The 14,242-nt window shown below is 46.5% G+C and overlaps 1 protein-coding gene across 1 annotated transcript; it reads left to right on the top strand.

Annotated features, from left to right (window-relative positions):
* Positions 1–4,367: 4,367 nt before the first annotated feature.
* LOC130491755 (arylacetamide deacetylase-like 4) lies at positions 4,368–7,813 on the top strand. Its single transcript, XM_056865543.1, has 3 exons — positions 4,368–4,635; positions 6,315–6,378; positions 7,039–7,813. The coding sequence occupies exons 1-3, from the start codon at positions 4,368–4,370 to the stop codon at positions 7,811–7,813; spliced, it is 1,107 nt and encodes a 368-aa protein (XP_056721521.1).
* Positions 7,814–14,242: the final 6,429 nt, after the last annotated feature.

Below are 14,242 nucleotides of genomic sequence, written 5' to 3' on the forward strand. Positions count from 1 at the left end.
ATTGTCTAAGCACAGAAGAGGCCATAGAGATGGAGGAAATACATTTTCTCCAATGTTAGTGGCTGTCTAATATGTTTAAGAATATATCTGATTATTTCTTAATCGCGTAAGAACAAGATAGAAACCAATATATTGAATCAGTTGTAGCAAGCATAATCTCTGTTTTATGCGTGTATATTATTGATTGAGATAATACTGTTTATTGCAAACGGATGCAAAATTTCCCTCCTTCCCCTTTTTTTCCTTCTTTACCCTATAAAAATACAATAAAAACTCATAAAAAAAACAAGAGACTTTCAGAGGTGGTTTGCCATTGCCTGCCTCCATGTCACGACCCTGGTATTCCTGGGAGGTCTCTTGTCCAAATTTGAGCCCGGGCCAACCCTGCTTAGCTTCTGAGATCTGACGAGATCAGGCTAGCCTGAAGCTATCCAGGTCAGAGTTAATTAATAAGTGTACCCATTAATTTAGGGACCCTAACTAGCATCTACTACAATCATTTTATCTGTTCTCTCTATGATTAAAAAGGTGTGTTCTTGTGACCTGGCTGCAGCAGTGAATATATACTGCACAGAAGCGCAAGCCTTGAAGTCAACAAAGTCACAGATTGCTTCTGCGCTCGGACCATCTTTACATACACAGATGGGTTTTTGGCTGGTTCTGTTGTTGACGGCCAGGGCCATTGTGGCGATTCCTCTTTGCTCTTTGTCCTTGACAGCTTGGGTGGCTTATCTTTATTTCTTCAGGTCCGAGTTCCCTCCTGGACTGCGCCACCCTGTGAAGATGAGGCTTTGTCATATCGGAGCCCTGACCATCTATGCAGTAGTAAGTGTGCTGCTTTTCATTTGGGCTTCCGAAATTGTTTCACTGTGCAGGGACATGAGGAGACGTCTGCTTGGTGAAGAGAGGCTTAGCTTGTGTGGCTGTGATCATGATGGTTCATTTGCCGACTCTACTTCTGTGGCGATGTAGGGGAAGGATACATTTGTAGTAAATTTTTGTGTGCTGTGTAGGGTTGAGAGCCAGCATGGGGTCATGGTTAGAAGTGGTGGGCTCTAATTTGGGGAACCGGGTTGGTTTCCCCACTCCTGCACATGAAGCCTGCTGGGTGACCTTGGGCCAGTCACAGTTGTCTTCACACTCTCTCAGCCTCACCTACCTCACAAGGTGTCTGTTGTGGGGAGAGTAAGGGAAGGCGATTGTAAGCTGCTTTGAGACTCTTTATAGAAAAGTGGGGTATAAAAACCAACTCCTCCTCCTCTTCTTCCTCCTCCTCCTCCTCCTTCTCGTCGTCTTCTTTGTTCGCCGTTTGTGTTCTGTATGAAACATCTAAGAGTCTGCTAGACTACTTTGCATCTGGTGTTTTCAAAACTGTGCATACACACACACACACACACACACACACATACACACACATGCAAACACAACTGATCTATACAGATTAGCAGCCATTAATGTTGCTAAGGTCTACTTGGGCAACCACCAAATGATCATTTTAACAAACAGACAAATAAACACAGTACTTATGATTGATTTTTAAGATTAGTGACTATTTATTTAAGCAACCATTTGCCAAGCAATTGCATGTTAGGTACTAGCTGGAGATCTCCTGCTATTACAACTGATCTCCAGCCAATAGAGATCAGTTCACATGGAGAAAATGGCTGCTTTGTCAATTGGACTCTATGGCATTGAAGTCTCACCCCTCTCCAAACCCCACCCTCCTTTGGCTCCCTATCCCCTCCCTGGTGAGGCGACTCCCTATCCCCTTTTGGCCATTTCCGCCGGCACCGGGAATAGTGGTGCTGCACCTGCTTTTTAGCAGGCGCAGCCTCGCTATTCCCTATGGGGCGAAAGGCCCCTGTTGAACAAAAAAAAAGCCGCAAAACGACTTATTTTTGTTTAACGGCATACGGGGAGAGGCTTAAGAAGAGGCACCACTGTGCCTCTTCCCCGCCATCCCCATACACCTCAGCTCAGGAACAGGCTGTTAGTTCTTCTACAATCAAAATAGTTATCCAAGTATAAAATTGAGTTGGGTTTCACTATGGTTAATTAGCATCTACTTTCTTATTTTATTTTGGTTAAGATTAAATCTCAACATATTGATGAAATGGTTTCCATTTTTCATGAAACTGTTCATAATTCGTGTTGCTATTTAACATATTAGTCATTTTAGCCATAGTGGCATATTCCATTAATTTTTCCTTCCATTCTTCTATGTCCTGAAGAAGTGCCTGTTTCCATTTCCTCGCTAAAACTATTCTGGCCACTGTTGTAGCGTATTTAAATAGGTCTGTGAATTGCAAAGATAATTCTGATGATGTAATATTTAACAACATGCCCTTAGGGTCTAATGGGAATTTTTATTGAAACATCTTAGGATGCCTTTTTGAACTGAAGGTAGGGCTGTTTAAAAAAAATAATTTGGTATAGTTCAGATTCGGCCGAATTCGGCCCGTCTGGATTCGGGATATGCCGAAGTCCGAACTCCCCCGCTTCAGGTCCATGCAATTCGGTGCGAATTTAAAGTTCGGGGGAAAAATTCGGCCGAAGAAAGCCATTAAAAACACAACCGCGCCTTTCTGCGGCTCCAGGGGGGGCATTTTTGGGGGTAGAGGTCCCAAACTTTCAGCGGAGCTTCAAAGGACCCTTCTTGCAAGATCCCCCAAGCTTTGTAAAGATTGGGTCAGGGGGGGGGCTGAGATATGGGCCCCAAAAGGGGTCCCCCCTACCCTTAATGTGCATCTCTGAGCAGAGCTTGCCGCCCACGCACAAAGAGCTGAGAACAAGGGCAGGGCAGGTGCTAAGAAGTTTGCAAAGCAACAGAACCGCAAAGCAAGACTGCAAAGCAATACCCACAACTGCAAAGCAACACCTTTGCAACCATGCAAAGCAACACCTGACACCTGGGAGTTTGCAAACCATGGAAAGGGACAGAGGCAGCTAGCTATGCATAATGAGCAGGAGGGGTGGAATTTCCCCTTTTGCATCGGACCTGGGACCAGGCAAATGCATTCTTTAAGTAACCATTTGAAAACAGTTTTTAGCAACCATCAAAATAGACCTAACCGATCTTATGAATGAGGGAAAACCTGAGGACACACAACTGAAGCCCCCCCTCAAACCAGGGAGAGAGAGACTCGAGGGGGCACACACACCCCAAGCAGAACGAGCGAAAGCCCCCTTTGGCTTCCCCCCACCCACAGAAACTGCTCCCTCCCCCCCCCACACACAGACTCTGCTTCCCCCCCACACACACACACAGGAGAAAAAATATAGATTAAAGCCCCCAAAGGGGTCTTACTGTGGCTGTCTTCTGTTCCATCAGGAGGGGCTGGGAGGACTGGGTAATCCAATATGATTCCATTTAAGCACGGAAGGTTTTGCCTCTCTGGAGATGCATACAGTATCGGGTGATCCATTCATCCCAATAGGAAAAAGGGGAAAGCCCATATCTCGGGACCCCCTGACCCAATGTTTACAAAACTTGGGGGGGTCTCTTACGAAGGCTCGTCTGAAGCTATGCTGAATGTTTGGGGGCTGCACCCCCAAAAATGCACCCCCTGCAGCCACGGAAAGAGAAAAGTGGGGAGCCCATATTTCTGCCCCCACTGAACCCATCTTTACAAAACTTGGGGGGTTTCTTAAGAAGGCTCGTCTGAAGCTATACTGAAAGTTTGGGGGCTGCACCCCCCAAAAAGCACCCCCTGCAGCCACGGAAATGGAAAAGGGGGGAGGGAAAAGGGGTGGAGCCCATATCTCGGGATCCCCTAACCCAATGTTTACAAAACTTGGGGGGTCTCTTAAGAAGGCTCGTCTGAAGCTCCGCTGAAAGTTTGGGGTCTCTACCCCCAAAAATGCACCCCTGCAGCCACGGAAAGGAGCGAATGTGCACAAGCACCCCCCCCCATGAGAATTTCTCTCACTCTCTCTCTCTCCCTGGCCCGGCCGCGCAGCAGCTGATTCCTCAATCCTGACTGATTGGCCAGAAGAAGACCCAGCTTGGCCACCGATTGGCCGGGGGAGGAGAATGCTGCTTACTGACAGTTATGCTGCTTACTGATGCCCCGAATTTGCTGAATTTATTCGTGAACTCCCGAACTCGCTGAATTCGGCTCCCCCGGTTTCCCGCCATTTTTTAGTTTGGTTCGTCCCGAACTAAAAACCGCCGAATCAGGGGAAATTCGGTTGTTTTTCAGTTTGGGCCGAACTGAATCGACAGGTCTAGATACCTTCCAGATAGTGATCAGTGGTGAGGAGTGGTAATCTTTCCAACATTAATAGCCCACTCCCGAAAAGGGAAATACTCCCCCAAGCTTCTCTTCCTCAAAGCAAGATGGAGTAGTGGGACCTTTCTTGTTTGCATGAAGTTCTGCTCGAAGCAACAATGTTTCATGTTTTCTCCATATAACCAGGGCTACTGCGCATGGAAGATTGGCCTCTGTGATGAGCATACCGCTATGAGAAGGTTAATGGATGGAATCCCACCTTTTAAAGACAAGAAGCTTCACATTGAGAATCTCCAGTTTGAAGGCGTGACAGTGAGGCTGTACCGGCCGAAAGGGGTTGCCACAAAGCTCAGAAAAGGGATCCTCTTCATTCATGGAGGATTTGGCATGTGGGGCAGCATTGGTAAAACTAAAGATATACTTTAAAGTTTATTTAGGATAATGACATCAGGGATGTGCTGGTGGTTGGTATAGAATGGTAGTTCTAAAGCTGATAGATGTCAGGATAGGATATCAATACCTAATTAGAGAAGAGGGGTGTTGTGTCGGAAGGTGAGTAAGGAAGTTAAATTATCTACTTAGTGAATGGATAACAACCAAAAATAGTTCAAGGTTCTTTGCTGCATTAAGAAGACCTCAAAATTCCATCTGAGAATTCTTCAGTCACAAATAATCATTGCTTTTATCATAAGAACATCAGAAAAGCCATGCTGGATCAGACCAAGTCCCATCAAGTCCAGCAGTCTGTTCACACAGTGGCGACCAGGTGCCTCTAGGAAGCCCACAAACAAGATGACTGCAGCAGCATTAATTAATAAATTACCTTAATTAGGCAATGTCATTCTCTGAGCAACATTTTATTCCCCCAACAGTAAATTGTGGTGCTGTTACCATCAATCATATGCACAGTAACCATGGCAGTACCAGAAGATATTGGTAACCATCTGCAGCTCTCCTTATTCACACACCTGATATGTCCAAGAGCCAATGGGTTACATTATCCCCTACCACTGCATAATAGAAGCACAACTTCTGTGGTGTGGGTGGTCTTTGTACAACAATTCCACCATGCCCTTGGGAACATCATGTTCCGACATGGCTCAGAGGTATGCCATTAAGCAATACCTTCCATGTTCCATTTGATCTGCCCAGTTCATTATAACTTCCTGTCCTGTTGTCTATTTCTTCCGAGCAGTGAAGCAACAGGAGCTGGATTTGCCTTGGGCAGGGGGATCATTTTCATTGTGACACCATTGAGAATTCGTACTGTTCCTCTATTTCTCCAGGGAAAATTTGGATTGTAGAGGGAGAACGTGGAGCTTTTAGGCGGACTTAACTGAAATGGGATGGAGCATTCTGGCAGGTGGGGTGGGGAGTTGCAGAGGTTTGTCTCTGAGAATTTCACGTGGGGTTCATAGATTTGGTGCTGAAGAACCGTGTGAGGAAAGGGGGCAGTGTAACATGAATCTCTAGCAGCCCAAATAGCTCAGACTAGCCTGAGCTCATCAGATTGTGAAAGCTAAGCAGGGTTGGCCATGGTTAGTATTTGGATGGGAGACCACCAAGGAAGGCAAGGGTTGCTGTGCAGAGAGCAAACCACTTCTGGAAGGCACCAAGGAAAGGAAGAGCAAACCACTTCTGCTCATCTCTTCTCGAAAACTCTGTGAAGGCTCTCCATAAGTCGGTTGCAACTTTATGGCACTTAATTATTATTGTTAATATGAATCCCACACAATAATCGTGCAAATGATCTCACTTAAAAATAAATTGGTCATGGAGCATACTTATGCGGCTATTAGTGACCAGTGGTAAAGGTAGCATCAAGGAGATCTGGGAGGTGAAGTATTTCAGCTACTGATGCATGGATCCTCCATTGCAATTCCACGTGGAGACATTACACTGCTCTCTGGATAGGTGAAATATAAATATTTTCAACATAATCGAATAAACAAAGTCAGGCCAGCATTGACTGGATTGCACTGAATGGCCCCTATGTGAAACTGATCTTACTGTTGAATGATCTGGACGTGAACCTCTGGAAAATACTGCATGTACAGAACTCTGTGGTTTGCTCCTACGCAGATTCCTATGAAAGAACATGTCGCTGTATTGCACGGGAAAGTGACTCAGTGGTCGTCTCTGTTGGGTAAGTCAATGCTGTCCGGTCGAATACTTGTTACAGATTTGGTTATAGTACAAGCTCCTACCCAGGCACTAGGTCTTTTAGAGATCTCAGACAATGGTGGGAGGTTGCCAGCCAGTCTGCAGCAGTGCCCCATCAGCCCAGCTATATTTACTTAGTTCTGGGCTGATCACTCTGTGAAGCTGCCACCCTGCCCTCCACCTAGGTTTGCCAAGTGCCCGGTGGTGGCGGGTAAAATCCCACCAATCCACGGGCTGCCCGTCGACGCACACAGCGCCCGCATCACTTTCAGGTTTACTTGTAAAAGTGCTTTCCCATGCCACCTTCCCTCCTAAAACAGTAGCTGTTTCAGGCAGATGATCAACTAGAAGGTCGGCCAATATGCCACATGGTGAACTGATTTGGACGGCGGGGGGGGGGAATCCCTCTTCTGCCAACTGTGCATCCCTCCCCTGCATCCCAACACGCAGGTGCTTGCGTGCCTCGTTCATGACTCACCTGGCTTTGGAACCTTGCGGAGAGATGGAGGGTCAAATGGGTGGATTGAGCATTCTGCATGCCTGGGCGATTTGCCATTGTCATGGCCAAGAATGGGGGTCAGATTCCCCTTACAGGGTGGTGGCGGGCCTGAGATACAATGGATTTATGAGGTGTTTCCTACAGGTACCGTCTGTCTCCTGAGTACCCGCACTCTGTACAGTTCAGGGACTGTCTTGATGCTACCATCCACTTTATGAAGAATGCAGAGGACTATGGAGTGGATCCAGAACGTATTATCATTAGTGGGGATAGCATAGGGGGCACATACGCAACTGCTGTTTGTCAAGAACTGGTCAAGAGAACGGACCTCCCCAAAGTACGCGCCCAGATCTTGATCTATCCTTTCCTACAAGCCATCGATTTCAATTTACCTTCCCATCAGCAAAACCGATTTGTACCCCCATTTTTCCTAAGAACAGTAGAGGAATTCAGTATGCAGTTTCTTAGGAAAAACAAATCTCTTGTGAAATATTTGAGGAACGGCTCCCATGTTCCCGAGGACTTGAAAATGAAGTTGAGGAAGTGGATCAGTCCAGATATTATCCCGAAGGAATTCAAACTCAGAGGCTACCAACCACCGCCACCAGTTTCCTACTCACCAGAAATCCGCCAAGAAGCCGAAGTGGCTTTTGAGACCACATTATCACCTCTTATCGCTGATGTCGATGTCATTCGGCAGCTCCCTGAGACATACATTTTAACTTGTGAGTATGATATCTTCAGAGATGAAGGACTACTGTACAAAAAGAGATTAGAGGACAAAGGGGTTCCTGTGACTTGGTGCCACCTTGCAGATGGATTCCACGGAATCATATACTACTTTGATATTCCTCTGCTTTCATTTCTGGGTTCAAAAAGAGGGATGCACAGTATCGTGAATTTTGTAAAAAGATTATAAGTGGCCTCAAGTAGTTACACTGATGATTTTGTCAGTTGAGTAGAGGGAGAGAGAGAAAAACCCTACAGTATATTCCACTGAGTTGTAAAGTTTGTTCAGTTTTGAAACATAAATCATAAAGCAGGACAACAGCTGAACTAGCTAAAGATCAACTTTGTATGGTGTTGCATATGATAACTGTGGCTAGAACAACCTTTGCCAGTCACTGGAAACAAAAATCAACTCCAAAGATAGAGGAATGGCTGGTTAAAGTTAAAGAAATATATGTTTTAATTAAGCTAACAGCATATCAGAAAAACAGAGATACAATAAGATTGGATGCGGTATGGTCACATATAATAAGTAAAACAGAGAATTTCATAAATAAGGGCGGGAAAGAGGAATGTGTTGCGCTCAATCAGGACGTAATGATGAATATGAAGACATAGAAATAAGCTGTAGCGTGGGAGACTTGATCTTATATTATGATAGATCGATAGATCGATAGATAGATAGATAGATAGATAGATAGATAGATAGATATCGATATAGATAGTATTTTAAATTACGAAGACTGTCAGTAACTGCTTTTTTTAGTTGTTGTTATTGTCATTGGTTTAAAAAAAGTTTTGAAACATAAATCATTATTTATTTTCTTTCTTCCCCCCATTGGCTTAGACAGTAGTATGAATGGTTTTATTTGCATTTAGCCATAGGCCATTACAAACATATCAAGGATACCACAAATACATAATAAAATATTAGATTGATAACATGCTGGATTCATAATAAATATACACAATAAAACTTTGCTAAATCGATGCATACAAAACAACAAAATGATAGCTAAAATTGTGGAGTCCCAATCAGCCAATGGGACCTAGCGACCGTTAAAATCAACATGGAGGATCTACTCCCTTAGTAGCCATATTGGCCCTTATTTTCTTTGCTGCCAGAGCATACAGGGCAGTCCTATAAGAGACAAACCCATTTGTATCTTTTAACAAAAATACTAGTTTCTCAGCTCTAGGCCAGAAACCAACCCAGCAATAAATTTAGCACTGGGTTCCACATATAGAGGGCATTCAAATAAATAGTGGTATAAGTCCTCTAGAGCAGATGTTCCACAGATGCAAAAGTGTTGGACTTAGGCAGTAGTAACTCAGCATAGGGCCGTTATCATTTATGTCGTAGGCTCTGTGACACCCGACATTGTCAGCTGCTTAGTTTTCAAACAATGACTATTTACATTAACACCTCTGCAGCAGCCCTAAAAACTCCTTTGTTTCTGCATGCAAAAGCATGACTCCCAAACACCAGTCGTTCCAAGGTCGTGCATCCCTTTGTTTGGGTTAAATTTCACCATGTCTCTTTTGCAATAGTCGGAAGCATTTACAAAGGGTGTGGAAGGTAACCTCCCTTGTGCTCCAAGTCTAGAGACTTGCCTAGTATGGGACCCATGGCATGGTTAGAAGAACCTATACTGAACCCTTGATAGAGTCAACTGTCCAGAGAAGGGTGGGTGCCCATCTCCAGCCCTGATTGGTTACCACCCAGCTGGGGCCACACCTCCCTAAACCATTGGTGGTGGGCTTCTGCTTTCTGTCGATCCCTTCCAGGTGCATTTAAAGTCTCCGTCATATGAATATTTTGCTTTTGAAGTTACTAGACTGAGTAACAGAGGTTACTAGACTCGTTGCCCCCCCCCTCTGTCTTTCTCACTGTGCATCATGTATCAGCTGAAAGGAACCTTCTAAAGTATAACCTCAATTCCTTACCAGATGCATGCTTTCTGGATCTAGATCTTTCAGGAAGGCAGTTTACTGGGTTTGTATGTAGTGCGTCCCAGAGGATCGTCGCAATTTTGTTTTTGCATTCAAACCAAAGGAGAAATGTACGCAGATGATTTGCAATAAATAACCTTATTTAATTAAGATTGTATAATAAATGGGAGGAAAGGCAGCATGGTGTACCTCTGAGCCCAGCCTGGCTGGGAATGAGGGCAGGCTACAAATGTGAGAGAACAAATAAATGCATAAATAAATTAACTTAAATACAGTATATTTGCAGAAATGTTTGAAATAACATTCTGCTGAAATCTTTCTACTCCACTGACTTACATCAGCAATAAATAACCTTATTTAATTAAGATTGTATAATAAATAGGAGGGAAGGCAGCATGGTGTACCTCTGAGCCCAGCCTGGCAGGGAATGAGAGCAGGCTACAAATGTGAGAGAATAAATAAATGCATATATAAATTAACATAAATACAGTATATTTGCAGAAATGTTTGAAATAACATTCTGCTGAAATCTTTCTACTCCACTGACTTATATCTGTTGAGTAACTCTTGGGGAAAAAAGGTTTACCAGACTATATTAAATTGAGGTATATCCTTCCCTCTTTTTAAGAATGTCAATTTGATTACCAAAAAGGTTTCATTACATTTCGTGATCCCTTCTTCCATTGGTGGAATATGATCTGACTTGCAGTATCTCGCAAAGGTAATTCTAGCGGCTGTTATCAGATGAAATATCATATTTTGAAATACTTTCAGAAACATGGGTATATAGATTAGCAAGACCTCAGAGGAATAGGGGAAATGCCTATCTAATCCACCTTTTTCAAAATCTGTAATGGATAGCCAGTATTTTTTGGCCCAACTGCATGTCCATCTCACATGCTCATGATCTGAAACTCGATTCTATCTTAGCTTCTCGAGTCTACCTTAGCTAATATATCAGGCCACTCGGAAGCCCTCAAAATCTATCATCTCCTTAATGATTTATCACCCGAAATAACTGAAAAAGTAGCTGTTTTCTTAAGCTTAATAATCAAAAACAGATTGGATAAGGTTTAACGATGGATGGCTTTTTAATATGTTTTTGTTTCCTCTGACAGTTATTATCCGTATGGACGATCTGCTGTATTATATCATATGCCAATAAAGGTATTTGTATTGTATATTGTATATTGATCTGCAACTGACAGCTTGCAATACCAACATGTTTCGTATGATTTTTGCCCAAGCGCCCATCCAAGGAAGACACGAAACAACAATTTGGCTTTAACGGCTTTATTGAATTGATTATGTTACTATTTTTTTTAATGTTATTGATTCTGTTTTGGCGGAATTTCCACCTTGTTCTGTATTGTTCCTATAGCTTTTTTTTTTTTTTTTGCTAAAGCAATAAAGACTGGATGATAATTAAATTGATCTGCATAAATATTTAAATATGCTAAATATATAAATGGGCAGACTGTGCTAAGGCAGCATGTCCGCGGCTGCCTTTTCTGGCTGACCCACCCTGACTCCAAAGAGAGCAGGCATCCAATGCCAGTTTTGTTTATCATCGCCTGCACATGATGCGTTAGCAGGCACCCAGCCCCAGCCCCCTCGCCAGATGCACAGCACAACCACTACCAGGCTTGGAAAGGGCTGCTCTTTCCCAGTCGCACCCAGCCGCAAAGCCAGAGACATGCTGTTCCGGACACTCCCTCCACCACTAGCATTGCCAACTAGGTACTAGCTGGAGATCTGCTATTACAACTGATCTCCAGCCAATAGAGAGCAGTTCACCTGAAGAAAATGGCCGCTTTGGCAATTGGACTCTATGGCACTGAAGTCCCTCCCCTCCCTAAACCCACCCTTCCTTAGGCTCCGCCCCAAAAACCTCCCACTGGTGGCAAAGAGGAACCTGGCAACCCTATTCATAACACAGCTGTAAGAATTCTGACCGCTGTGATCACATGATCCTACCGGTTGTCTATGTGCTCCTAGGTCCAATTCAAGGAGCTAGTGTTGATCTTTGGGGGAAATTGGAATCAAGTTGACCCCAATTTATGGTGACCCCGTAGGGTTTTAAAGTGAAGAGACATTCAGATGTGGTTCGCCACTGCCTGGCACTGCATAGCAACACCGGACTTCCTTGAGGGCCTCTCATCCAAGTACTAACCAGGTCCGACCCTGTTTAGCTTCTGAGATCTGACAAGATCAGGCTGACCTTCAAAGCCCTAAGTGACCTGGGAACAGGGTACTCGAAAGACTGCCCACCCCCATGCAAACCTACTCCTGAGGTATAGATCTGATCTCCTGCTCTGTGTGCTCTTAACAATGCAGGCAAAGTCAGAGCAGGACATTTTCAGTGGTGGCCCATATCTTGCAAAATTCCCTGTCCTTGGCTTTTAGAAGAGAGTCAGCCCAAGTTGGTTGACTCAGCCTTCCATCCTTCCGAGGTCGGTAAAATGAGTACCCAGCTTGCTAGGGGTAAAGGGAAGATGACTGGGGAAGGCACTGGCAAACCACCCCGTAAACAAAGTCTGCCTAGTAAACGTTGGGGTGTGAGGTCACCCCATGAGTCAGGAATGACCTGGTGCTTACACAGGGGACCTTTACCTTTTACAGCCCAGTCATATTAAAACAATCACAGGCATGGCTCAAATTCATTCAATAATATTAAAAGCTGCCCTAAGGGACCTTTTAAAGGCCTTTTCCAGCAAAATACCTTGGGGTATGCCCCATGTCAAACACATGACAGGAGCCCAAGCTGGAAGGAAGCACAGCACGGATGACAGTGTTCATATCTCTCCATGGTGTTGTTAGTCATGTTCTCATTATGACCTACTTGGAAAGACAGGGTATTATATATCCTCTTGTGAGGATCCGTCCCCTCGGGCCCCGCCTCTTAGCCCCGCGGCCTGGCCGGCTTGACTTGGAGAGGGCTTCCTTTGGCCTCAGAATGGGCCTCCTGAGAGTATTTCCTTTCCTCCTCTTCAGCCCACGGTCCGTTCCTGCTCCTCTGAGCCACACCAGCTCCAGGGACGCCCGGCACCGCTCCCTCCCTGGCCTTCCACCCCCTCCCCGTCATATAGCCAGCCAGGCCCTCCGGGGTTCCACCCCTTTCCCACCTCCCCTCCTGTCTGACAGGGGCTCCACCAATCAGCCCCTGGCAGCTCCGTCCATCCGCCCTCCCCCTCAGGAGGACTGCGGCCCCGCCCCAGCTGATCGGCGGCTCGTGCTCTGCCGCTCCCGCTCCCGTCCCTTCGCCCCTCCGGCCCTTCCCCGCCCGGCTCCTTCTCTGCCGGGGGACAGTGCCTGGGCCGGCGGAGGCGTCGCCCCGCAAACCCTGCCAATACCGGGCGGCGTTGCCGAGTCGCTCGGCCCCAGCCCTCCCGGCCAGGCCGGCAGTTCTCCCGGGGCTCCCGCGGGCTGTGGCACTGTCGGCCCTGCCCCCTTTTCCCCATCCGGCTTCGCCTCCTCCTGCCCGGTAAGTGCGCCGCCGGGCAGTCCCACGCCCGGGGCTAGCCTGGATGCGGGACACCCCCCCCCCGATGCAGCCGAAGCCTCCCGATCGCTGTCCTCGAACACCCTGGACATGTAATCCGCCGGAACATGGTGTCTTCCCGGGCTGTGTTGGATGACGAACCTAAAGGGAAGCAAGGACAGGTACCAACGTAATATCCGGGCATTGTGATCCTTCATTCGCGCCATCCACAACAGGGGTTCATGGTCCATCACCAAAATGAAGGGGTTGTCGGACAAGTAAAATTGTAGAGCCCCCACCGCCCATTTCACCGCCAGAGCCTCTTTCTCAACAGTGGCATAGTGGCGTTCCGCTGGCCGCAGTTTCCGGTTCAAGAACAACACCGGAAGGTCCTGGCCGCCATGCTCCTGTGCGAGCACCACTCCCAAGCCCGTCGCCGATGCATCCGTGTAGACCGTAAAAGGTTTTTCAAAGTCCGGGTTCCGGAGAACCGGGTCGTCAGACAAGGCGGCTCGCAAGTCAAGAAACGCAAATGCGGCTAAAGAGTCCCACTGGATGACATTGGGTTGTCCCTTCCTCAGGCAGTCGGTCAATGGCCCCACCCGACTGGCAAAATGGGGGATGAATTTTCTGTAATACCCCACCAGCCCCAAAAACCGCCTCAACTGTTTCTTGGTGAGGGGGCGTGGGGTATTCTCCAAGGTAGTAACTTTGGCCAGTACGGGCCGCAATTGGCTAGTACCCACTATGTAGCCTAGATACTGCAGCCGTTGAAACCCTAGCCGACTTTTGGTGGGATTGGCTCAGGGCCCGAAGGACGGCCTCCACGTGTTGGATGTGCGATGCCCAGTCTGCACTGAAGATCAGGATGTCGTCAATGTAGGCGAGGGTATATCCGTGGCACTGGGCTAACACCCGGTCCACCAGCCTTTGAAAGGTGGCCGCCGCGCCATGTAGGCCAAATGGCATGGTCTGGAATTGATATAATCCAGAGGGCGTGGCGAAAGCTGTCTTTTCCTTATCCTCCCGTCGCATGGGCACCTGCCAGTACCCCTTGGTGAGGTCCAGGGCGGAGAGGTATCGAGAGTTACTGAGCTGGTCGACCAGGACGTCCGTCCTGGGCATGGGATATGCATCGAATTGGGCTAGTTTATTGACTGCCCTATAATCGACGCAGAACCTCAC

This window comes from Euleptes europaea, chromosome 19 (genome assembly GCF_029931775.1).
Source record: "Euleptes europaea isolate rEulEur1 chromosome 19, rEulEur1.hap1, whole genome shotgun sequence".
In the NCBI taxonomy this organism is placed as follows: domain Eukaryota; kingdom Metazoa; phylum Chordata; class Lepidosauria; order Squamata; family Sphaerodactylidae; genus Euleptes; species Euleptes europaea.

Coding starts and splice junctions, on each gene's coding strand:
- LOC130491755 (XM_056865543.1), top strand. CDS start 4,368: ATGAAGTTCTGCTCGAAGCAACAATGTTTCATGTTTTCTCCATATAAC. Junction 4,636..6,314: donor TGGCATGTGGGGCAGCATTG/GTAAAACTAAAG, acceptor GCTCCTACGCAG/ATTCCTATGAAAGAACATGT. Junction 6,379..7,038: donor TCAGTGGTCGTCTCTGTTGG/GTAAGTCAATGC, acceptor TGTTTCCTACAG/GTACCGTCTGTCTCCTGAGT.